This window comes from Crocodylus siamensis, chromosome 4, assembly GCF_052110815.1.
Source record: "Crocodylus siamensis isolate JL-2025a chromosome 4, ASM5211081v1, whole genome shotgun sequence".
In the NCBI taxonomy this organism is placed as follows: Eukaryota; Metazoa; Chordata; order Crocodylia; family Crocodylidae; genus Crocodylus; species Crocodylus siamensis.
In genome coordinates, this window is record NC_143398.1 from 106,725,849 (window position 1) to 106,752,772 (window position 26,924).

At 42.9% G+C, this 26,924-nt stretch overlaps 1 protein-coding gene across 2 annotated transcripts in view; it reads right to left on the reverse strand.

The window, feature by feature from the left end:
- The window catches only part of BRAF (B-Raf proto-oncogene, serine/threonine kinase), a 130,690-nt gene extending 112,811 nt beyond the window's left edge, over window positions 1-17,879 (reverse strand). The window contains exon 1 of one of the 2 annotated variants that reach the window (XM_090043302.1): window positions 17,462-17,879. In XM_090043302.1, the coding sequence (XP_089899428.1) occupies window positions 17,462-17,662 (201 nt within the window). In that variant the 5' untranslated portion in view covers window positions 17,663-17,879. The remainder of the gene's footprint in view (window positions 1-17,461) is intronic. The other variant, XM_090043303.1, reaches the window with a different exon arrangement.
- Between the last annotated feature and the right edge of the window lie 9,045 nt (window positions 17,880-26,924).

Here is a 26,924-nt window from a genome sequence, read left to right on the forward strand (position 1 = left end):
CCATCCTGGGAGCTATGTTTTGCTAGAAAAAAAAAAAATCCTATTTTTGACCCTTAAAAAAAATCTTTATAAGGCCTGCTTAAGGTTACAGAACACATTGTTGGATAAAAGAACAATTATACAATTGGATACAAACTAGGTAAGCACAATGTGTTGCACCTATTCTCTAGAATAATCAAAACATAAAACAACCAGAAAACAACCAGAATTATTAGCACTCCCCTGTAAGTAACCTATGATGCAACCAGTGATTAGGCCAAATTCTCTCCACACATGTACTGGCAAAAATAGAGAGAGCATAGCAAGTCACCTGACTCAGAAGTAGTTCAATTATTACATATTTGTCATCTGTGCTTCTTCTATGAAAATTACTGCATCCTTTATATACATAATGCCTCTGTCTTTTATGCAGAAGTATAGCTAAATTAAATGTTTCTGCTTTAATTTAGTGGCATGGGGTCAAGTGTGCGTGTCCGCACATATTTATATATTTTATTTTTAATTAATTTATTTTTTGCCAGGAGAAGGCAGATTTTCTTAATCCGTTTGTTATTTAAGCCAAATTCTGTAGCCCCACTAGACCATGTTGAGAGGGACCAAATCTTCAATGAGAGATTTGTAGGAAACCAGTCACCTCTCCTCTGTAAAAAGATCTTTAAAGCATACATCAGCATACGCAAGACCAAAACTGAAAGATCAGTTTTGCACCTTAAATATCTTGAGCATTCTATGGTGAAATTCATGTTAACAAATGACAAACAAACATCTGACAAAATAGGCTGTAGCCTATGAAAGCTCATGACTGTGAATAAGTTAGTCTAAAAAGTGCCACACTGCCCTTCCTTCTGTCTAACTTCAGATTAATATGGTTAACTCTTTCTCTACACCAAGGTCAACAATGCCTGGAGAAACATCTAATAAATACTTAAATAAGTCTCTTTTGGGTTCCAAGTTTCTTACATGTTCCACAGAACTGTGAAAGATTGTGTAGAAATTCTAGAAGTCCTGACACAAGAGAAATTGGAAGAACCATATATTAACAGGGAACAAGGGCTTTTTCAAACTCAGATGCAGCATGGATATGCTCTACCGTGGTTAGGACAACCATCACAACTATCATTTATGTAATCCTTGTCCCTCTAACAATATACTCATTTAATCTAGGCAGACCCAAAGACTTTCAAAGAGATACGTTTTAACATTGTGTCTACAAGCTTGATTGTTGTTTGTATGTATGCATGCATTGGGCCTGGGCAGAGCAACTAGTATTCGCTTCAGATTTGACCAAGTCAGGGAACAGTGATTTGAATCACTGTCCCAAATCGATTCAGCCGAATCTGAATCAGAGATTTGGCTGTCGCCGAATCAAACAGACGCCCTGTCCCCTCCCTGCTATGCCAGCACCATCAATGGCTGCCCCACCCGGCCCCAACATCCCGGCTCTTTAAAAAAATAAAATCAAAAGCCTAGTATTTGCTGGCTGTTGCCAGGCAGGGGGAGGCGATCTCCACTGCCCCTCACTTCAAAGGGGCCTCTGCCATGAGCCCCCAGAAGCCCTGACAACAACTATGGGTGAATGCAGGGGTTTTTAAAAAAATTTTGAAGAGCCAGTACCCTGGGGCCAGGCAGGGCAGCCATTGATGGGGCTGGGAGAGCGGGCAGGGATCAGGGGGCACTCAGGGCGCTGGGGGAACAGGCAGGAGATGAGGCCTGGTAGGGGTCCCCCCATGGTCCCCTCCCCCCTCCTCCAGCCTGGCCTGCCCCCTACTTACCAGCATGAAGTCCAGGTAAAGCTCCCTGTGGCTCCTGATTTATTGGTTTCCTGATTCAATTCAGATTCAAAGATTCAGCAGCTGAACTGAGCCGAATCACCTCCAAATTGAATCAGCACCCGAAGCTTCACACAGCCCTAGTATGCATGTAAGTGTTGGCAGTGGGAGAGGAAAAACATTATCCAAATGTCTTATAAGAAATACTCCATACTCGGTAACCCAAACTGTGTCTCCAATTATCAACATTAATCATATTATCCTTTCAGATGCATTTATTTACAGTTATTTCAAGAGTATTTCCTTACACTACATCAAATACCAAACTGTTTAGAGTCTGATGACTAATCATGGAAAATTACTACAGTATTTAAAAGCTACATACAACTGGATTTGGTAACAAACTGGGAGAGAAAACTACCTTTGGACCATGAAGGAAGTAGTTGTGGGAACAAGGCTGCTATATGACTACTGTCAAGATTTAAGTGGGGTCTGATTCCCCTTTCTAAATAGTGCTGCAATGAAGGTGACAAACTAATGCAGCTACAGAGAGAGCCAGAAGATCCAGGTTCCAGATGCAGTTACACTTAACCACTGTGGATAGTCTTCATACGTTAGTTTTGTGAAGTAATCAAAAAGAACTACCTACTCTAAGTCATCGTAGTTTCATAGTTTCTAGGGTCGGAAGGGACCTGAGCAGATCATCTAGTCCGACCCCCTGCCATGGCAGGAAAGAATACTGGGGTCAAATGACCCCAGCAAGATGTTCACCTAACCTCCTCTTAAAGACCCCCAGGGTAGGGGCCAACACCACTTCTCTTGGAAGCTGGTTCCAGACCCAAGCTGCCCTGACTGTGAAGTAGCGCCTCCTGATAGCTAAACTAAACTTACCCTCTGCCAGCTTGTGACCATTATTCCTGGTCACTCCTGGCGGTGCTCGTGAAGCAATGAAGACACTAAAAGAGCTTACAGCAACTCCATACAGTGAAGACCACAGTACTCAAGAACGTAAGTTAGCAACATTTTCAGGCAGCAGGCCAGATTCCCCTGCTGCAAGACCACCACCAGAGCTCCTGGACTCCATGGAGGGCAGATCTGGTCTGAGGGCTGTAGAGTGCTGCTCTAAAAGGCTTGGGATATGAAATTTGGTGGCGCACACTCAGGGGTAGAGTTTTACTCTGAGCATGAATCAGTTTAATTTTTTCAAGCAAGAAAAAAGCAACATACAAGATCTGGTGACTATCCCCCATGTTAGATGATGTTGTACCCACAATTACTGGAGGAAGGGAAAGGTCTCTCTTGCTCCATGAAAAGAAAAAGTTCCGTGCAGATTGAAATTTATAAACTGCAGATCATTTGAGTGATTTACTGGCACACCAATAAAGAAAACTTCAAAAAAAGGCAATCTCCCCTGCACCCATTTTCCATGGCAATTGCTCTTAATGAAGTAAGATAGCAACAGCTATATTAATATTCCCCAATTACTTGTCACCAGTAGACCAGCAGTGCTCAATCTTTTTGCCCTGTGGGCCGGATGGGCAGTTCCCACCCCTGGCACATAGGGGTAAGGCGGCATGGCCCAGCCCCAACCCCGAGCTGGGTTCTTAGGCCTTGGGAATTTGGCAGCAGGAGAGCGGTTGCAATATTAATTGCCAGTGCTCACCACCACCAAATTTCCTGATCTATGGGGAACCACAAATTGGATACCAGGGTTCTTTAGGCCAGATTTGAGCCCGGCGTTGAGCGCTCCTGAGCTAAGCAGTTCAGTACTCGTGAGTTTCCAGCTGGAATTTTCCTCCATTTGTTACTGCTCTTTTGTCTGTAAGCATTTTGATAAAGGCCAAGTCTTACTAGCCAATTATAGTTCTGCTTGCACCATACAAACTCATTACCATCCCCCAGTGGAGGTCAAAGAGGAAGTAACAATAAGAGACGGAGGGCTACAACTTGGTGAAAGAGTTTAAGTATCATACTATAATGGCATGTACTCTTAAGTGCATGGTAATGTGTCATATTATAGCTATATTATTAGTCACCCAAAGGATCAGTACTCTGATAGACCATAGCACTGTTTTGGGACAGGATAGAAAGAGACTATCCCCCCCGCCCCCCCTGAGCTGATGTAATGTCAGCAAAACCCCAACAGTTACCATGACAGAAAAAAAAGAAAGCTTCTGTCATCTTAGCTAATATAATTTGGGCAGCTGGTGGTAACTGTCCCTAGCACTGTAAATGGTTCTGTTAACTTAGCTAAGTCAGTGCACCTCTATAATACGGACAAGCCCCACATCTGCTAGTTCATATACTTAGCTAATAGTTTGGCCCACTACCTCTGCTGTCTCCCCTCTCATCATATTAGAAGATGTCACAAACACCATAGAAACAATCATTTTCACACAGCAAAAACAGGAACCCTACTGAAAGGGAAGAGGGCAAGTCTAATGTGAGCCTTAGTAAAATTTACATTACTGTAACTAAAGTTTGCTGTCTCTTATTTCAGGATTTCTTTCATTATCAGGGCATCGAATGACAGCTACTCAAATTTTGTTTGCAAAATGCTATTAGTCCTCTTTGATACGTTTACAGGACCAAAAGTAACAGGTATTTGTAATTTACAGTTTTTTCCTGTTTAATTCTAAAGGCAACTGTGGGTACCCCCTACCAAGTTCTGCTCCTAATCTGGATGAATCTTTTGCAGTAGTTCATTTGTCACTTTTTTCCATATTCATAACCTTATCAGACATGGGTTGCCTTGTTTGTTTTGACAATTATAAAAAAGAAAAAGTTTAATTAAATTAAAAAAAAATCAGTATGAAGGCAAGGTGCAAGTTTCACCTTTGAAGCAGATATGGATACTTCTATAATCTGCAATCTCTCTTTCCCCCCACAAATAAGAGTTTAACCAATAATCTCAGTATTTACACTTTAACTTCACTTTCATTTCTTTCTTCAGCCTCTGTCTTCTGATATTTGCTTTGTGTAAGAACATTTCTCTGAAAAACATCATTAGATGAGAGATTACAGTAATTGATGACTGCCTATTAAACAGCAGTTTGTAGACAGGAATATCAACCGTAGGTATTAATATTTCTTTCACTTAGATCATTAAACAATAACATGCTATGGCTAATTCTGCAGATATAGTTTAGCATCCAAAGTCCCTTCCAGGTGCTATATTTCCTGCATTTTCATTAAACATGTTTGTTCATGGGCAGTAATTCTGTCACAATAAGAAACAGGTAAATGCCTAGATTAAATGTTGGTGAAGACCATTTCATTCATGCTGGCTTGAACATAAACTAGTTTAAAGTAGACTAAGGAAGATTTGAAATCTCTCTGAATGGCTATTAAAAAAGTGACAGCAAAATTAGTCATCAAAACTAGGATATAAACACTGATCAATTTTCTTAATTTGGTTGAGAAGAGCAAAACTTACAATACGGCACTAAGAGAGCTAGCTGTCATAAAACAGGTCATTTTGCTCCAAATTTAACACTGCAGAAGCTATTGTCCTATTGCCAACTTTCAATTCCTTCCATTAAAACTCAAACATTCATTAGAACTAGTGGACAGCCACCCAGTAAAGCAGCCACATGCACACATTTTAGAAGCATGCTCTAATCAAACAGAGCAGCCTTACTAATTACACTGGCAAGGACCCCAAAAAAAAAAATTAATCAACCTGAACTAAAAGTAGTATTCTACTCCTAGCACTATTGCTTCCAAATTGACAGGGCAGAGAACTATAACTATCAAAATCATTGAAGCGAAAGCTTCCAAATATCTTAAATACTGGACAACACAAATCAAAAATTTAATGTGGTGATTTTTACCCAGAGTGGCACAGCACCCTGTGGAGCCACAAGATACTTCAATGGGTGCTATGACACCTGGCCCCTATGAGAGGAGGTAAATCCTGGCTCTTCTGCACTCCAGGCACCATACTCCCAGAGGCAGATCCAGAGAGGGGTGCAGAGGTGTAATCACCTCCCGACCTTTGAATCCTGGTCCAACCAAAGTTTAAAACCAACTCTATAGCAGTAACAGCAGCATTTCTATTCAGGCAGCAGTATGAATAGAAACATGTAACCATTCATATATTGAAAGCTAGTACTATTTTACTGGTTATTGCTTAGTACAGGGCAGAGAGCACTCCAGCAGGGAAGGGGTTGGGGGGTGGGGGGGGGGGGGGAGAGAAGGGAAAGGAAGCTGCACAGTACACCTGAAGGCAACAGGGCAGGCAGGAGGGAAGTGTGAGAAGGAACAGAAGGGGGAGGGGGGGAACTAGTACCTAGTATGATGGAAACAGCAGGGGAGTCTTTAGGGGCCCGATCCTTCTTGCTGCAGTGCAACCCTGGCCTCTTTCCCACCATCTGCCTCAAGGCATGCATGCACCCAGTACTGGGAATGAGCCAGGCCAGGGCTCTGCAGACCCCAATGCAGCTGCTTGTAGCCTCCCTATTACCTGCCATGGCCAGCCCAGGCTCCAGGCAGACCCCTGCCACATACCACCAAGCCCAAACCACTCACAGTAGGAAGCTACCAAGCAGCTGCACCAGGGTCCACAGAGCCCTGGCCCAGATCACTGCTGGTAGAAGATGCCATGTGCACCTCGGGGCAGATAGCAGAGAAGGGGCCAGGGCTGAACTGTCACAAGAAGAATCGGGGCCCTCATGACTTTTCTGTCATACAGCCAGAGGCATGCCTGCATCTGCTGCCAGCAATAAGCCAAGCTTGGGCTCCACAGCCTCTGGTGCAGCCACAGCCCCCAAAAACAGCAGCAGTGGACAAGGTGCTTTCCCAGCCTACTGCTGCTTGCCAGCACTGAGGGCTGGGACTAGCTGAAGGAAGCAGCAGCAGCAGCAAGCCCAGCAAAGCCCCATAAAGCTGCCATGGCAGCAGCAGGCAAGGGGCTTTCCCAGCCTGCTGCTGCGGCTGGAAAACAAGTGAGTACAGGCAGGGGCCGGCCCCCAGTAGATATGTGTCATCAGTTAACCATTTTATGGATAACATTAGGGGAGTTTAAATGGGTATTTAATTAATCAGTATTTACATCCCTAGGCAGCAGTGACTGAGCCAACTGACCTCAAGGTTTATAATCTACCCAATTCCTTCTAAACTCTTTATTCCAAAGGTCTTGATGACCTTTTCTTCTTTTAAATGGTCCTGATGTTCCACTAAACAAACTAGCCTTTCTTCTGCATTTCTGATCTGTTAGCTGCTCCTGGCAAAGAAGCTCCTATTTCACAGCCTTGCAAACTGTTTTCTACCCTTGCGAAAAACATTAGCTCAGGTGTTTGGGGCAAGGAGGAGGGGAATTTTCAGTGAAGCACTGGATGCACTGTCAAGACGGCTAGATTTTGTTTCACAAATCTGAAAAGTGAGGTCTGTTTAATTCTAATGACTGCAGAACCAATGAAACAACATTTTTTTAAAATTATTTTTTGCCCAGTATGTTAGGTTTTTCATACATAATAAATGATATAGCAAATGAATGTATATACTAGTATTTTTATATTTGTTTTTGTTCTGACCTTTAACTGACTAATACAGCTAGCTCTAGGCCACTAGCTTATTACTAAAGCTTGTAGTTTAACTTTATAAAAATATGCATTGTGTTATACACCATGATGATGTGCCATACCATCTGCACCCCTCTTTTCAAAATCCTAAATCCACCTATGCTTACACCTGCCAGTGTCGCAGCATCACTCCTCATAGCCCCTCCCACCAGCTCCAGGAGCATCAAAGGAGCAGGGGAACAACTGTGCTCCACCCTTCTGGCAGGCTCTGCATCAAACCGCTGTACTCCAAGTGCCATGCTCTGCTGGAGGCAGGCAGAAAGATACAGCAGATGAGTGTTTTTTCCATCCTGGTTCCTTTTCCCATTCTTCCAACGCTCCAAGAGATAGTGGGAGAGGCTGAGGGGAATAGTCCATCATTCAAGTCCCTAGAAGGGCAGCAGCTACGGTAGGGGTCACACGTATTACAGTCAGGTATAGACTCCAGGCAGGGAGGGGGCAGGCAAGGAGAGGGCAGGGCTTAGAAGCTTCCTGCCCCTACCACCTTCATCTGACACCAGTCTCTGCACCAGCAGCCACTGTCACCCCCTTCTACCTCCTGCAGGGGCAGCTGCCCCATTCAGGGGTCAAGTGACCCTCCCCCCAATCTGCTCTGCCAACCAGCCCCTGCCAGCACCGAGCACCATGCACCACCACTACCATGTTCTCAGGGGTGCCCAGTCTGCTGCAGCCTGCCCTACCATGCCACAAGATTCTTTTAACAGTGCTCTGGGGTTCAAGAGGATAAGCAAAGGAAAAAAAATGAATTAGTCTTGAAATAGGATGATACTAAAATGAGAAAAATTACAGGGGTGCCTTAAGTCTAAAAAGGTCAGAAGCCACTGACCTAATCTGTTCAGCCCTCAAAGGGCACCCCACACAAACTATTATTGTGTTTTGCGAGTATATTCTGGCCTAAACATTTCAGGAGGAAAGGGAGAGAAAAAAAGAGCAAAATCAAGTGGAGTGATTTATTTATCATTTTTCATTCTTAGCTAAGAAATATTTGACACTTCCAATTAAGACTACTTAGGTTTTATATACTCTGTTCTCTTTCTTTCTACAGATTTTCATTCCATAAATCTCAAAGCACAACAACAAAACAGTGATTACCCCCTTTTTAGAGGTAAGTGAACTGACAAATTGAAGTGAATTATTCATGACTGCAGAAAAGGCAAAACTTGACAGAACTCCACTCTCCCAACTTGCAATCCCACATTTTTCTACCGGACCACACTGTTTACAGAGTACAAAAGCAACAAGGGTAGTTAATTAACATTTAGTGGGGACTGCATGCTATTTTTAAGTTGTTAAGTATTTGCAACCTGCCTGTAGAGGGAGGAAGGAACAGAAAAAAATTATTCTGGAAAATAATGTTTCCAGTTTGCCCTAACGCACTCCAGTCATCCTTAAAGGGTGCAAAGGACCATTTTATTTGGAGAAACTGAAAAAGAAAAGCAATAGGGGGGGCATTTTAACTAAGGTAGAAGGGATGGGGGTGTTTTGTTTGTTTGTTTGTCCGAGCCAATTACATGTTTGTCTAAGCAAACTGGAAATCTATTAGTACAGAGAATCTGGTAGAAAAAACAAATCCTGCAGCTACCCAAATGCTAGACTGGAGAATACAGTAATTTATACTATGCTTCAAAACGATCTTAAGATAAACAGGCAGAAGAAAAATATTTTGTTTTAGTTTTACAAAGATTTGCAAGCATTATCATTTTTTTTTAAATTAAAACTATAACATTTTGAAAGATAACCCATGTTGAAAGCTGTATCAGGTTATAATTTGATTCAACCAAGAAGATGGATGCACAGATCCAAGAGATCCCCAACAGCTGATTAGGTTAAGAAAATCATGTTAAATATGGAAGAAAAAAAAAATATTATATATATATAAAAACTGTAAATTTCTGCGACAATCAGAAAAGCAACCGTATGTGCCCAAACCAAATCTTGAACACTTGACCCCTCTTAACCTTTTCAAAAATTCCAGCGGTCATAAAAGTAAAAAATACAGCAGAATCACTGCAAACATTGTGGAAAATTAATCAAGTGCTTATTATATCTAAATGTTAATTTTGCAGAGTTTTTCAAACATTGTTAGAAAAGGAGTTTATAGACGACAATAGGAAAATGAGGTTTACTATTCTAACTTCTGACATGCCTCAAAAAACTTGTCATATACAGGGAACATTTTATATCAAATTACCAGAAACAAACAAAAAGTCATCAAACCCATCATCTAATGCAGTGTTTCCCAACCTTTTCCAGCCCAAGGCACACTTACATTAATAAAAATTTTCCACAGCACACCTGTTAAGGCATTCCCCATCATCACACCTATTGCAGCTCATTGCCATGGCGAAGTTCCGTGGCACACCTGTTCATTTCTGATGGCATAGTTTTGTGCCTTGGCACACTGGTTGGGAAACACTGATCTAATGCAACCATTTATATATTTTTAAAATAAATTTGCAGAAAACAGGTAACTCTAACAGAACAGTTTCATATTTAACTTACTGATAACTGTGTTCAAGGGTTTCAAAATGTTGTACTTGAACTATAATCTGTAGAACCTTTTCCAGATGTTAAGTTCTTGTTCTAAGGAATCCCTAATAATCAAACTATGCAGCATTATTGACCGTACATACAATTTCCTTTGTTAGTGACTGTATCTGCTTACTAGGTGCTGTTGGATATGTTAAAGAAAGCTATAGTGCATCTCTAGTAGGCTCTGTAGGCATAAAGGACACTAAGCAAACAGCTCTTCTCTAACAAAGGGTATCAACAACCTACTCACAATGCATTTTGCTAAGGAATATCCTCAAATAACCATCAAAATAGCCAACTTGCACCAAAAACCTGTAAAACCTGCTTATTTTTTTCAAACAAAAGCCTATGATTTTGAAGCTACAACAGTGACTGCAATGCCAGCTTATCTACTAGGGTTGAATTTGAATTCTCTCACAGGAAAACCAAACCAAAAAAACAAGTACTGATACAGCTTTAAAGGGGAGGGGGAGTAGGCAGGACAACTGAAGAGTTAGGAAGGGAACTCTCAGATCTAGAAAGCTTAGTGGAGAGACAGACAAGGCCATACTAAACAAAAGTGAGGAGGGCCCATTTAGCTGTGGGATTAGCCACTGCAGAAGTAAACTGTCTGCACAAGAGCTATAAAGACTCTATGATATGAAAGGAAAGCTGTAAGCAGGAGGTGGAATCCTGGACTCCTTAATGGGCTCTGACTTCTACATCTGAAGTCAAGAGCAGGAAGGACAAAAAACTGAAGCAGGAAAATACACATATTGGTGTGTTTAGGATTTTGTCTAGATCTGCTGTTTCTTGTGCCAGCTAAAATAAAGCATTGTGTTCAGGAACACTTATGCCTACATGTCTATGCTTCAATTATTACATCATGAAGAATGAACTACAAGTCCACAGCAGCCACAGAGCTAGGGCTCTGGAAAAGTCAACAACACATCTGAGGGCACAGGAATAACAGATGCATAGGCCCAGTCCGCTCCACTGGCAGGCAATGACAGACTCAGAGTCCTAAAAGTTATCCGCAAAAACTCTGCTTGCATCATAAAGCTTGTTACAAAGCCAAGCACATCCTACCATGGTCAACAGGTAAAAAACCAGAGAAACAAGGGCATTGTTAAAATACTAATGGCGGGGGGGGGGGGGGTTGGACCTGTATAGTGTGGCATATCCATGTAGGAAAGAACATGGAGGAGGAGTGAGGCTTGGGAGGGCTCACACACCACATCAGCAGCCTGTGCAGCGTGGTGAAGGGGGGCATCACACAGTGTAGCAAGTGGTCCACAAATCCCTTGCCCAGGTTACGTGTGGCCCATGCAGTCTCTAGCTACTCAGAAGTAGCTAGAGCAGCTAGAATTAACCAGAGAGGCCCCTCTAGCTTCTTCATGTGGCCTCTAGCTACTCAGACATTGGACCGCCATGCTATAAAGCATTCAAGAAGGGAAATAATTCTTCCTGACTCCTGCAGACAACTAGCAAAACCCTGAAACAACCTCCCATACAGAAAGAGTACTGCAGCCTGCCATTATGCTTAAGAATACATGGGTATCAACCTCACCTGGGCCCACGGGTTGCATTCAGACTGTGGAGCTCCTTAGAGCAGTGGTCTCCAAAGTGGGGTGCACACAAGACAATCCATTGGGGTGCAGGAAGAAAATATTAGAACTTCTATTTATATTTATATAAATATACATATATTGGAGGTGTGTGCTCATAAAATTTTACTGATAGGGGTGCGTGTGATGATCAAAAAAGTTTGGAGACCACTGCCTTAGAGGACAACCCAGTGGCAGCCCCACCCTCAAATTCCAAGTTTCTCTGGAAACCCTTCACAGTTCATACCTTTGACACCCCTGGTCTAATATACTGGAGGGGATTCAAAGTAGCCTGAAGTCTGCAGGGAGTTCTAGCTGAACAACAGCTTTAATGAACAGTCAGTGGTAATAAGAAGACAGTTTCAATGCTGGTGTCTAGTCTTGAAATTAGAGTGATGCAAATAAGAGTAGTAAAGATCAACACCACAGTAGAGTACTATTATTAAGAAGGCATCTAGTACAGCACCATTATCTTTCACTAGAAGAAATAATCCGAAAATATTGTTATGTAAACTTATACTTGGCAGGAAAATGTTTCAAAAGTGAAAAACATATTTCTCTCAAGCAGAAATAGTACAAGCTAAATTTTCACTCAATTCAAGTTATCTTCTCACTAAAGCTGAAGAGAATCTGGATATTTCATGAGAAATAACAGATTTAGAGTTTATTCCTTTTCCAAAACCAAAAATACTTCAATTTTCCTATAAAACCAGGTGTCCAAAAAAGACACTCTTGGAATGGTTTAAAAACAAGTCTGAAATCTGCATTCTTCCTCCCCCCTTCCCACAATAAGAATACTTAGTTAGTTTCTTAGATATGCATTTTTGAGAATTCCTGTGTTTAATAGAAGTACAAAGAAATATGAGTGGAAATAGCTCCAGCTATTAGAAAAAACAAAGTATCCAATGTCAACTCTCACAGTCAAAACACTGATACCTAAGCCTTTTATCCACCTAATTTACATTATATAAATGTATATAAACCTGTCGAGATGCCAAAACTTTTGCAAAGCAAGTTTCTGGTAACAAAATAAGTTGGTAAAATAACTGAACTAACAAATCTACTGTAAGTAGCAAGAAATCCTTTTGAAACACCTAATACAGGAATACACCTGCTAATGTCTAAAAGTATTTCCAGGCTGTGTTCCAATTGCTCCTCCTTCTCAGCAAATATATTTTACATGCTGAACTTAAGTTAAAGTAGAACATCCTATTTAAATGTTAGGCACATTTATGGTCACATTCAGCACACGTCATATACAGTAAGTGAACACAAAAGAAACCCTGTTAAGAGTCAAAATAAGATGTACTCCAAATGATATGAGCAATTAAATGCAAAAATTATTTAAATCTCCGTAGCCTTCCAAGGCACATTTACATGAACTATAACCTCACAACTAGGGATTGGTTTTTGTTCTGTGTTTCCACAGTGCCTAGCATAATAGGTCTTCTAGGCATTACCACAATACAGAGTAATGGGGTTTTTTTTAGACTGCCTGTATCACCTCACAGTCACACTACTTATTTGTTATTGAGGTCACAAAAAGAGTTTCTTTCCTGGATTTATTTCCTCATTTGTATGCTATTTTAAAGTTTCTATGCATGTATGAATTAGACATGGGTGAATTTATCATGCCCAACCATTAATCAACATCAGGAGTCCAGCAGCTCTGGGTCTCTTTTGGGGAATTCCCAAGCCTCTTATTTCAATTCTCTCACCAAGTGAACTGGAGACCTCCAGTGGCAGCTGCTGCACAGGGTCCTAACAACGGGCACCTTTGTCCACCACTTTTACCTGGTGGTGTCAGCAGCCTGCCCTTTCTTCATGGAGGTGGTGGAGGAAACTCTCTTCCATGCCTTCCTGGACTGCCGTCTGTTCTGGCCACTATTTGCTATTGAGAGCACCCTCTTTGGTGCACTGGACTTGGACCTCTCCCGGACAGTATACAATTTCTCGATCCTGCACCAAGAAGCCAACAGGAGCATGATCTGCCTGGCCAACTTTCTGCTGGACCAAAGCAAAATGACCCTGAAGAGCTGCGGAAACAAGCTTGCAGGGGCTGGCTTCAATGATGCCCTACAAGTCTTTTATTTCCTGGTCTAGGTGCATGTTACATTTGAGTTTGGACACCACATTGCAACAATGTGAAGTAGTTTGTGTTGCACTGGGCCCCCAAGAAGAAGTATTCAAGGTGCAAGACAGACAGCTAGCGGAGGGGGTTTCAATCTCTGGTGATACATGCATTTCTGTTACTGACAAGTGGTTCACACACAGCCCTGGGGATGAAGGAGGGAAAGGCACACACTTTTGCTCTTTCACTTTTACCTTCTGGGTTTTTTTGGATTTGTTTTTGGGTTTTTTGTAAAAAAGGTTTTTAAAAAGTTAAAAGTCTCTCTCAAATAGCACAATGCACTTTGGAGTTTGATCCTAAGCACAGGGGATCCAATTTGAATTATTTAAATAAATATGCAAATAAGCCACAATGAAAGGTATGAAGCCTTTAATCCCAGCTGCCATGCACTCCAAGTACCTCACAGGAAACCCCTGACACTCTTCACTATATCAAATGATCTCTTGCCCAAAGAAACCATCCTGCAGTGGAGCAAACTAAATGAAACAAACTCTATAGTCCAAAAGCTTACCCCAGAGTTTAGTCAATTCTACTTTTCCTCCCATTGCCAACAGCCCTTGTTTTTTTAACCTAATCTCCCCTAAATGCACTTGCCTCCAGGATCAGCAGCTCCCTGTGTCTCTAGGAAGTGCATATTTCATAAGCACACAACTATTTTTCAATGTATGTACAGCTCTGTAACAAGAGTTAAACCTGCACTATGGTTCAGATTAACGAGACACTAGCCATTAGCTATTCTCTCTGCAGTTCTACACACTTTGTTTTATAAAAATACTTAACTTTATCAAAGTACTATATACACAACACTTCATTATGAAAGCAGTTTTTATCCCAACAATTACGGCTACAGAACCAAAAATCAAAAGCAACAACTTCAAGTTGTGCTCAGACTTAACAGTAACATAGGCATAATTTTGTTCTCAAAAATCGCAAGTCTTAAAATTTGGGAAATAGATTACTGCAACTTTAACCAATGGTCTCATAATAAAGCATTATGCTTTTGCTCCAGATTAGCTACTATGCTAAAATAAAAAACCTGAAATATTCACTTTACAGATTTATAAGAGAGTCAAATTCTTTTCCCTACCTATAACATGACAGGTAGGCAAAAGACGCTGGCAAATTATAAAAATGTAGAAGACCTTATAAAAAAAACCCTAGATTTTCTGTACTGTTTCAGACAGTTCAGATTTGATCCATAAAGGGACGAGAGATGACCTTCAGCTTTTTCCTGAAACCGTTCAACATGCAGAGACTAGCAAATGAAGTTGTACTTTTTGATAGGGCTCTAGGGCTCTATGCAAGAACTTTCAATTGAAACTTTCATCATCTTTAAGAAAAAAAGATTTTTGTAGTGAAATTATTTGATGGGGAGCTCAACAGAAGCACAAGAGGCTACTAACTATCCTTCTGCATAGCAGACAGTTTGAGAAGGAAGAGAATGGTTTCCTATCCCACAGTGCATCAAGCCACTGTAAAGGATGTGTGCAAAGCATAGACAAAAACAGTAGGTGTTCTTGGTTAAATTACAATATTACAATTTTTGGATGAATGTGGTCAAGTGGAAAACAAATGTTTTTTAAAACCAAGACATAACCTGAGCTAAATTAAGTGCATTTGTTATGAAGAAACATTGGCCATAATCATAATGTTTGTTTAGTTACTTTTTAAAACCCTTATTCTCTTAAACCCTGGGTACAGAATATTTACATCCTCTTCAGTCTATTAGATATGAAAATCTGGTTTTCTACTATGCTAGCCATTCTCTTACCTAAAGCAAAGAGGTCCAAGAGCAGTTACCAGCAAATAGTTGTAATATTTATCTCTATATTTTACGATTACACTATTTTTCCTCCTCATAAATATTATTCAAAAACACAAATAGATTAAAGCTGCTATGAGTCACTTATGAGAGCTTTAGTATTTTCACAACTTGTATGGCATTCAGTACTCAAACTATACTTTATAACCTCTTTTCTTATATGGAATAAAGTCTCAATTTTCACCATGCCATTAGCAAAGTTTCAACTACAGAAATTACTCTATGGTCTACTACAAAAAAAATAATGGTATTAAAATGAGTTAGACAAAAGTGATAAGAGGATGAGTGAAGAGATTTGACTTGGAAGGAAAGAACTAACAGACAAGGGATTGAGGTTGCAACCCCAGCACTGCCAGAGATCCATTTTATACATCTCAGTTCTCATCTCTGTACAGCATACTGTAAAAACACAGTACCTAAGGGTGTATGATACATAACCTATATCCGTGAACTACTGATACTTCTGAATTGAAAGTATTCAAAATATTAAAGTGTTTTGGGGGAAGAAATACGGCAACTGACTAACAAAGTAAATCTGAATTAAATAGTTTAGGACTAGAAGTAAAGTCTAATGACTTAGGGCAGCACTACAGTGACTTAGGCAGGGGTGGCCAACCTGCAGCACATGTTTCAGGAGTGGCACAGGAAGCCTGTGTGTGTGGCAGGTGGCAGGTAAGGGAGGGGACAGGCAGGGACCAGAAAGCTAAGCAGCACACTGGGCAGGAGAAAGGGATCCAAGTGGCACATGGGGAGGGTGTGGAGTTAATCTGCAAAAAACATGGGTCCCCACTGGACTCCGGCAACCAGGCTCCTCAAATATACAAACTTTTGAAGTTTTACCAAGGCATGTGTTCACTGAGAACACAGGAAAAGGAAGACAAATTGAATACAGGTGGGAAGTGAACGTTCACCAGTTAAACAACACTTAACTCCTGTTATGAAGGCAACAAGTAGTTTAGACCTGAATAAGAGGCTCCACCTGGATATATCTTAACTTCCCCAAACACCCCATTGTTATTTTTTTAACTGATTAAAAGGACTAGACTAGGATCAGGACTTCTGGACTCTAAACCCAGCTGTACAACAGACCATGCATGTGGCACCAGGCCACTCACTGTTGCCGCGGTAGGAAATTTAGACCCAAGCACCCTGCATTTCTACACTGCCTGCAACCCCAGCTTCTCCCAATGTTTTACTGACAGCAGAGATTTAAGTATCACCCTGACAGCCAGGTGGGTAGCATCTCTTTTCTTTCTTCCCAACTGCGAAGCCATGAAAAGGAAGATGCATGAACCAGGAAAGAGAATGCAGGTGTCCTGCCCACGAGCCCAGCGCCCTTCTTTCTAAGCATGTTTCCTGTTCCAGGTCAAGTCAGCCAAACCAGCTCCAAACCATATCAATTTAAGCAAAACTCAATCGTTCCAAAAACCGTGTCAACTGAGCAGGCTGAACTCCATCAGTCCGAGCCCCATGTCCGGTGCTACAATTGGTGACACCCGCCACCCAGACCCATCCCCCTGGGACTTAGGATGCCTGCCTGCCAGTTATTTTGGGAGTATCTGATGTGCAGGCCCAAGCCTGGAGGTCTCGGGGTGCAGATGCCCCCAGATACTCCAGGTGAACATCCTCCACCTCAGATGCTTCAGTCCAGGACTTCAGATACTCCCTCCGCTCCCTCTTGGCCCACAAGAGGCCTTCTCACCCAAGCAGCTCGTCTGGGGACAGCAAGACATGGGGGCTAAGGGCTTGCGTGCCCCCACCCAAGCGCTCCCACGGAAATGTAGAGAATGAGACTGGAAGGGGCCTCACTGACCCTGACCCCTGCTCAAAGCGGGACCAGCCCCAAGTTCACCATCCCAGCCAAGGCTTTGACACTTAACCCCACCTCAAGCCTGGAAATACCCGCCCTCGGCCCCCATACCTGTGTTTTGCCCCCCTCCTTCAGAGAAAGTTCCTCCTAATGCCCAACCCCAACTTCCCCGTCGCTCCCTTCCCGGGGGCCCCAGCCCCAGGACCGCGGCCCCCCGGGGCACGGTCACCTGCTGCCCGGCGGGAGGCCCGGGCGCGACCCCGCGGAGCCGCGGGTCAGGGGCCCCGGCCGGCCTCACCTCCTCGGGCACGGGCGGCTCGGTGCTGCCCCCCGCGCAGCAGGGCCCGGCGGGCGGCGGCGGCTCAGGCTCCATGTCCCCGTTGAAGAGCGAGGCCCCCTCGGCGCTGCTGCCGCTGCTCAGCGCCGCCATCTTGGCTCGGAGCGCCCGGGCGCGGGAGGGAAAGAGGGAGGGGGCGGGGGAGCCGGGCCGCCCCCAGCCGCGACCCGTAGCGGGAGGGGGAGGGGGCACCCGAACCAGCCTGCTCCCAGCGGCCCGCGCCACCGGCACGTCACCCCCCCGCCCGTGACGTCACCCCGCAGGACCGTGGCGCCCAGTGCGCATGGGCCGCGTGACGTCACCGGGGAACACCCTGACGTCACGGCGCAGCCGCACGTCAGCCCGGGGTGGAGGGCGCGCGGCGTTCCAGGCCCCTCCCCCCGAAAGGGCTCCCCTCTGCCTAGGTACCCCCACGCGGGAGGGCTGCCCCGGGCCCTCGCTGCTGCCTCAGGGATCCGCCCCTTGGCCTACCTCACTGACTGACCTTCTTCCCTTAACGCGCACCTCCCTCCTCTGTCGCCACTACAGCCCTCTCTCGTCTTACCGCCCTCCCCACACGCTAGGCTTGGGCCCAGTGCCCATACCGACCGTTTGTCTTTCTCCCTTCCCCATACAGGGGTCACTTTTCTCCCTCTGAAAACTGTTTATTCCCACATGCACCTGTCTTCCTTCACCTCCAGACTGAATCTTCTCTTGGTACTTGGCCACAGAGGCACAGCCATCCTTCAGGGAGCCCCTCGCTGTCTGCCTACCTTTGGACAGGAGGTTCCTTTGCTATGGGGTCATTGGCGATGTGTAGGGGTGCATGCGCGCCCCTTGAGTGTGGCAGTGCACCCCCTGCAATAAGGCACTGCCGATACTACCAGCGGCACCTGCGGGTGGTTGCTGCTTGCCCCTCTCCTCCCCCACCGCTGGCAGCATCTGCAGGCAATCCGTGATTGCCACTGGCTGCTGCCAATGCTGCAAGCAGCATCTGCAGATGGCTGCCAAGTGCCAGTCACCACTCGCCACCCCCATCCCAGCTGCCAATAGCACCACGGCTGCCTGTGGGAGCTCCCCACTTACTGCCACCACACTCCCACCCCAAACAGCTCCGCCACCACCTGCAGAACCTTGCCATGCCCCCCCCCCCAGCCTCTGGGTGCACATGGCATTCACCTATGGGGTTCTCTTGCTCAGCACCCTGTTCCTCAAATCGAGCCTTGCCCAAGCAGTAAAATAATGACAATTTATGTTCAAGATACAAGCCTGCACCACTAGGCCAGGGGCTGTCAACCGGGGGTACTTTGAAAGGTCTGGAGGAGTACCTGGGGTGGGACGGGCAGGGATGGAGAACTGCCACCCCACGCTGCTGCCTCATGGGAGCAGGGGCAGGGTGAAAGCAGGGCCACACAGACGCTGTGCTGCCACCACTCTGCTGCTCGCCATGCCCCTGCTTGGCATCTGGCCATTTGCCACCCCCCCACTCGCTCAGTGTCCAGCCGCTTGCCACCCCCCTCCCCGCTCTGTGTCCGGCGACTCACCACCCCTCCCTGGGGCTACACTTACTAAAAAGGGAACCACTAGGGGGTACACTTATTTAAAAAGGTTGAAACCCCCTGCATCAGGTAATCACATGCCAACCACACGGAGGCAGGATTTTGAATTCTTCTGGGGCTGGGTCCCTGAAAGAGGGAACTGAGAAAGCTGAATGCTGTTACAGTAATACTGGGGAAGATTTGTACCTTACAGATAAGCTAAATTGGAGATATGTATAGCACGTTGTCATGGGCTGGAGCTCACTTCAGCAGCTAGCCTATTTCCCAAGAGAAAGAGGGCGGTTTAAAAGCAAGACCAATGCCTGAGGAGTCTCAGATCATATACAAAACTGGCATACCACAAAGCAAGCAGCAGCTAAATAAAGGCTTTTAAACCTTTATACTGATTAAAGATTACATAAAAAGGAAAAGACTTCTGTCCTATTTTAGAGAGGAGGGCTGGGCTTTCCTTTGAAGTATGTAGGCCGATTTTTTTTTTTATATAACCACTGCTTTTGGGGTGCGTGGTCTGAAGCACTTAAAGCCTTATGTTCAAACATACTAAAGGAATGTGAACACCATTGACTTAGATAATCAGGCCTGGAAATCAGTGGGAAATTGGGGAAATATTAGTGGGCAAAATGCTGACCTTAATGTTTGGGAGCAAAAGAGCTAGCTAGAAGTTTCTGGGAATGTACAATCATGACTGCAGGTATTTTCATGGGTGAAATGTACATCAATTCTGCAATTTAAGCTAATAGAAGTCACGTGGGTATGAAGGTCCAGTTGCAGATGCTGTTGCAGAAGGAGGGTTTAAGTATCAAATATCCAAAGAGTCTAAAGTTAAGCTTACCTAGACTAACCTTCTCTTTGGCCCCTTGAGTATATCTCCTTACAGTACTGTCCTTAATTATGTAACATACAATTCTTCAATTTATACTTAAAAATATATAGTGTAGAGGTGCTGACAGGGTTATTAAAACCCATATCTGAGAGAGAGAGAAGAACTTCTCCATCAAGAACTATATACGAAACATAACGATCATGAAAACTGCTTTTAAGCCCAAAACAAAAACATATTGCAAGAAGCTGCACCTATCTACAACAGTTATGAAGTATATGAATGTACAATTTGAAAAACAACATGATTGGGTTAGCTAAGACATTATATCTTCATAGCTATGCACAGAAGAACAGTTTAAGGGACACATCCAACCTGAAAAAAAAATCACATTTTTGAGAGGGAATTTTGTATATGATGTCATCATCACAATTAAAGCCTATGATTACTCAAGATGAAAGGAGTCAGCAAAGCAAAACAAAAATTGTCTCTTGTTTTTAGTTTGTGCATTTGACAGCTCTTCAACCCTATTCCTCCTAACATTTATGCACATGCTTCACTTGCATATTTTAACAAAGTTTTCTTGGGATCAGGGATCTAATAGTTTCCTTGCTGAAAATATCCTGATGATAAATATTCAGTGGGTAACATGAAAAAAGCAAAATGCACAACAAACCAAACTCAAAGTATACTACTTAAAGGGTACTATAATCTGGAATATTTTTAATCAGTCAATTAAAAAGAAAACATGAGTTCATAAGATAGGTCAAGCATATAACCTTTGTCATTCTGACTTTTGGGTGCTTAGCCATCAGCTTTTTGTATTAATGTAATTTTTGGATGCTGAACACTATTAAATCTATATAATAGATTGGGTTTTAGAAACCACCTTTCACATTTGAGTTATTGCTTTGTAAAAACACCTGGCACTGAGTTAGACATTGGGAATGTTATAAGTGTTTAAGGAACTGTAACAGCCACTTACTGTTTGCAGTCAGCAATAGCTCTCATGCAGCTTGGAACAGTGGGACCTTTTTTATTATGAGAAGGAACTTTGGAAATGAGTCTGGCCAAATTTATTCCCTGTTCTTTTGAAGTGTCATACATTATTTATCTTCTACCTGGCCAGCCATCAGAGATATACAGAAGGTACATATTTAACATTAAATGTATTTTAATGAGTCTGATAGACTACCTCTGTTAACAAAACACCTACTGGGGCATCATAGCATCCTCACTCACTGGATAGGATCCCATGATTGATTTTGGGTCAGAGTTGCCTTGGAGTCCTACACCAGCTAGACAACACTGCACAGAAGAACCAAATATCAAAACTAAGTTACTCGTCATCAAGTTACTAACATAGTCTCTAACAATCCTATTTTGTAGCAAGACATTTGAAAAGACAGTAATCAACAATGTGGGATAAGAATCCAAAGTGTTGGCAAAGAAATGTATGCAGTCTCTGGAAACAAAAACAGATTAAGAACTGAATGTAAGGTGAATAGACTGTTGGGAGAAATTTCCCTGTACTTGTAAGGAGATTAAAAGAAATGCAGTAGTAAATTCATATCTAGTCAAACTCCTGGGGTAGCTGATCTTAGAGAAAAACTGACTGAGCCAAGTTAATTCATGGAATAATTCCATGTATGCAGTGGAATTTATGTCAGGGAAGCTTTTGGCTCAAAAGTGCAAAACATAGTCATAAAAATTTATAGGGTATTTTCCCACAAACAGCTTACAGTGAGGATATAAATCTAGCAGGAATTATAGCAATCTGTAATTTCGTGTAATACATTTTTCCTGTGCCTCTGATAATGCCACATCCTTTGTTCCTGTGCATTCAAATTGATCAGGAGGTTTGCATTCTCACAGAGTATGTTAGTCATGCTCTGTTATTGTTATTTACACGGTGTAGCACCTTACTGGCTGCAAGTCTGAGCCTTCATGCTGCCAAATGAGAACCAAAGTGAGGAACAGAGCCAAAATTTACCACCTAATACATATGATGTAGACAAGGATTTTTATTGGCTTGTTTTTCTTTTACTGGAAGGGAATGGAATGCTCTGTGAAGGCTGGGCAGGTATAGAGGCAGAAATCTACTATTCATACTGCGCCTCCTTGTTTTTTAGGAAGGTTCACATTTAGCGAGGCATTTCATTTACATTTAATTCCATTTTACATAGTGTAATTTTTGGTCTCAGCTTAGATCTATAAAGATCTATCAGTGTCAAAGTTAACTGCTTTTTGGTGATGTGTAATTCTGGTCCTTGATACCCCAACACAGTTTGAGGAGGCTATTAAACTACTTTTTGTTATTACTTCTGTTCATTATTAACATGTAAAACCTGTGACCTAGAGGTAAAGGACTCTTTTCTATTACCAAATCCTTAAACCACCTAGACTAGTTATTCTCAGCCAGGGTTCTTCTGTGGTACCCTTGGGTGCCTTGAGATCCTTTGAGGAGTGCCACAGGAGGTATCAGGAGATACGCAGATAAGGGTAGGCTCAGGCTGCCCCTGCCTAACTGCTCCCATGCTCTACTGTTCAGCCCCTTTGCAGGGGTGCAAGTGCTGCAATAAATTAGTTTTTGAAACTAGGTGCCGCTCAATTCATAAAAGGTTGAAGGGGTGCCTCGACTCTAAAAGTTTGAGACCCACTAACCTAGACCACTAGTTGATTTATTCTTAGAATGTAGTATAGTTAGTGTAATTTGTATTTTAGCAAGTAACTCAGATTTGTAAACACAATCAACACCCCCCCCCCAAAAAAAACAGACAAACAACATAAAAAAACCCCCAAAGTCACTTCCTATGGAGTTTCCAGCTATGTAGCATTTTAGTGGGGCGGGGGTTGGAATTCTAAATTTTACCTAAATTCTGATCAGACAACTAATGTGGTAAAGTCATTGAAGGGAAAGAGACTCGTCTTTCAGGTTACCCAACAGAAGATTTTGTTGATCAAAGGAACACATGCTTTTTAAGAGAAAATGTTGTACCTTGTCAGTAGAAAATAAGAGCGTTAGTTGACAGTCTAAGCCAATGTAGAAATTTGAAGACATGACTACCCTTTCCCAGATAAATCAGTTTGCATCGATGTGTTATGCTCAGAAGAAACTAGTGTCCAGTGGTGTGCAAAACCTGTCTAATCAAATTACAGTGGGTTTGAGTTGCCATTTCTGTTCCAGAGAAAAGAGCATCCTTAAAAAAAAAAATCAAAACAAGTCCTACAGCACATTTTCAATTTATCCAAATGGTTAATTCAAGGCTAAAGCTACTGGACTATGCCTACTAGTTTGTTAACAGGTACAGAATATTTACATCCTCTTCTGTCTAGTAGATATGAAAATATGGTTTCTACTATGCTAGCCATCCACGGCCCCGGATTTGTAAGGTGTTTCTGCAAATCTACCAGAACCTTATCTTTGTTTTTAGATACCAAAATACCTTTAAAAATATGGTCTCTCTTGCCAAATTCTAATCATCTTGTTCACACAGTTGAATTCAGTAATTTTAAGAAGAAAAATAGTTGTCCTAAGCATTGAAGCATTTGCATTTGATCTGGACATGTATAAAAATGCAGGTCCAAATTATCTATTGCAATAAAATAAGTACAGATAAACCTCTGAAAATATATTTAAAAGCATACATCATTAGTTCATACAATAAAATAGAGCTAAAATATGTAACTTGATTTACCCATCCTCCAGGGCAACTAGTACTGTTTATATGTCATATTCAATTCTGAATCCTGACTGGGAAGAATCCAGGATGTTGATGAAACAGAGATACAATTGATGGCAGCTTGCCGTTACCTTCTTTGTAATCTTTCCCAGAAAATGTGAGGCAGGGCAATAGCTAGCCTGCTGACTGGAATCCAACACCAAGCATTGTGCAGAACAAAGTGTACTTAATGCAAGTTGCATACTCTCCAAGAAAAATTAGGTGAAAATACAGTTGAGGAGGGAGCATGTGGCCTCATTCATGCATTGTAGCACACGCATCTTCTGAAGCTTTCAGGAGTTCCCTATCCTAACTGCTCCAGTGTTAGACCAAGGGGAAAATGTGGGTGCTTCCATCTTTTTTGTTATTGTTTGTACAAACCTCTGATGCTTTAAACCATCTGGAAACAAAGAGTCAGATGGAGATTCAGATTTGCAGCTGAACAGTGCTTCTCTAAATCCTTATTCCAATTTCTGCTTTTCATTCTTCCTCAACATGCACAAAATTGTTATCTAGTTCAGTAATGCTCAACCTATCTGGCCCCATTGGCTGGATGAGTGGCACAAGGCTGGTCTGCAGGCTGGATCCTACATACGGGGTTATTCCATGAGCCTGATCCAGCCTGGAGTTGATCTGCAGGTATGATCCGGTGTACTGGCCTGGCCTGGCCCCATGCACCAGCCCAACCCTGCACTTTGGATCCATCTGTAAAATAACGCTGTGCACCAGATGTGGCTGCTGCATGACACCATGCACCAGCATAATCCAGTACGTGGGGCCATGTCATCTGGCTTGCAGGGCTCCCTATGGGTCCATACATCTGGCTGTGGGAACCATGACAATTAACACTGCCACTGTTCCCATACTGCCAAATGTCCAGATGCTTGGGAAGCCCCACAGGGGTGGATAAAACAGCTCTGTATGCTGGATCTGGCCCATGGGCCGTAGGTTGAGCACCACTGATTTGGTTCATTTATGCCTTACACAAGGACTTGATGCTTTTCCCATTCAAGCCAGTGGAACAGACTCAATAGTTTTCATGGGAGAGAAACAAGCATCAAATGCTTAAACAGGCATTAAACACATGCTTGGGGGGCGGGGCACACACTTTAATTAGCGAGTGAGCGCTTTGAATTAAAAGCGCCCAAGCATCACATTTATCAGTGTCCCCCATGTTGAAAAATTGTGGCATGGTGCTTTGAATTAAAGTTCATCAAACAAGATTTAGTTCAAAGTGCTTCACCACTATTTTTTGACACAGGGACGCTAATACATGTGACACCAGAGTCTTCTGGAACGTATTTATTTCCATAAATTTCCAGTGCATTGGAGCTGGCTCTTTGCATGTGTATAGGAGCCCACAGAGAGCAATCTATAACCCAAGTGGTTTAACACATCATAAACATTACATAAAATTATCATGAATAAAATGGCACTAGATCATAAAAATTGTATTTTCCCCCAAATTAAGTGGAATATCTCTCCTTCAGTGTCTTTGCAAGACTGCACATCAGAGCCACAGCTTTCTGAGATTTCCCTCTAGTAGTCATAAGTTTATGAAGTAGAAGAGTTAATCTTAAAAATGACACCTCTGCATCTTGGGATTGAAATATGTCAATATTCTCTATGTACAATAGAGTCTATCTTTAAAAATAAATTGGAATTTTAGTTTCTCAGTTTTTAATTAAATACAAAAAGTGAGGCAGAGAGAGTATGTAAAAGAGAAAAAAAGAAAATATGAGTCCACACATTTCTTAATTCAGGTACCATACCTCCTTCTCTTAAGGAATGGTGATCTAGGTGGTGCGCTTTACAAAAAAAACAAAAACAAAACATCAGTTTGGGACTTGCATAAGGAGTGCTTTTCTCATTCACAAGCTTTTCACTTGACTCAGATGAAAATTAATTTGCAGGAAAATTTCTAATAAAACATTCTTCTAGAATACAGCTCACACATTTAAGTTGACCTTTAGAAGACAATAGCTCAAGCCTCTTCCTTTGGATGCAGAACACACATAGGGGAGGGTTTTGGCATATCAAAAGACAGTCAGGTCAGGACATGCATCTCATGAAGGGGACAGGGTTTAGGGCCAGGGTGCTCAACCCCCGCCCACAGGCCAAATCTGGTTCATGAAGCTAAGGCATCCAGCTCATGGCGCTTCCCGCAGGTCAGTAAATTTGAAAGCGGGGGAGCAGTGGCAATTAATACTGCCATTCCTTCCCTGCTGCCAAATTCCCAAGCCTCACATGGCAGTTCAGATCCAGGCCACATCCCCTTCCCTTCACACAACCAGATTGGGATTGGGCTATGTCCCCTTCCTCCTACGTAGCCTGATTAGGGTCATGCCACAGCCCCTATCTCTGGGCAGCCAGGTTGGGTTGGGCTAAGCCCCTTCCCTCTCATCTCAGGATCAGGGCTGAACTGCACCTGCCCCCTCCACATGACCAGATTCAGCTCACAGACTGGATCTGGCCTGAGGATGAACTGGAAACCACCCGGGCAAAAAAGCTGAGCGCCACTAACCTATTGATAGTGATGACTCCAGTGATGACAGACTTAATCTGTCAATGAACTGAGCCCCAACATGCCACCTCCTACCTCCACTGTCCTTCTTAAATCCCTGCCTAATAGTGTAAGACAGTGAGAAGGTCCCACACACCGTTGTACAGTTAGGACATTAGAAGACATCATCCCAACCCGGCTAAACAAAGCTATGGCTGGGGCCGGTCCTGCCTTGAGCAGGGGGTTGGACTACATGACCTTCTGAGGTCCCTTCCAACCCTAATTTTCTATGATTCTGATAGGGCTGACATAAAAAGGTCCATTCATGTGAACCGCTGGTTTCCAGAATCACTGTTAAGCTAAGAAAGGGAGAGGCAGTTATACAGCAAGGGGAGGCATGGACTGGATAAAAAGTTAAGTGACAAGGGAGTGTAGCAGAAACAGGAGCAATGAGAAAATCAGGTAGACTCATTCTTCAAGGAAAATTAGACGCTGTAGAAAATTGGAAGAGAAGGAGACACAGAAGGGGACTAGTCTGTTCTGGTGATTTAATATAATCAGCATAGTTGTTCTTGTTAATTAAAGATTTTTGATTATTCTTCTCAGAGCTTTAAGTTGGTCAGTTCTTTAATATGTGGGGGTTTTTTATTTTTCTCTCAATATTGATAAACTTTATTAGCTCTAAATACCAAATGATTGTGAATTGCTATTACCATACTTAGTTTCATAGTGCTTAAGGTTGGAAGGGACCTAAACAGATCATCAGGTCCGA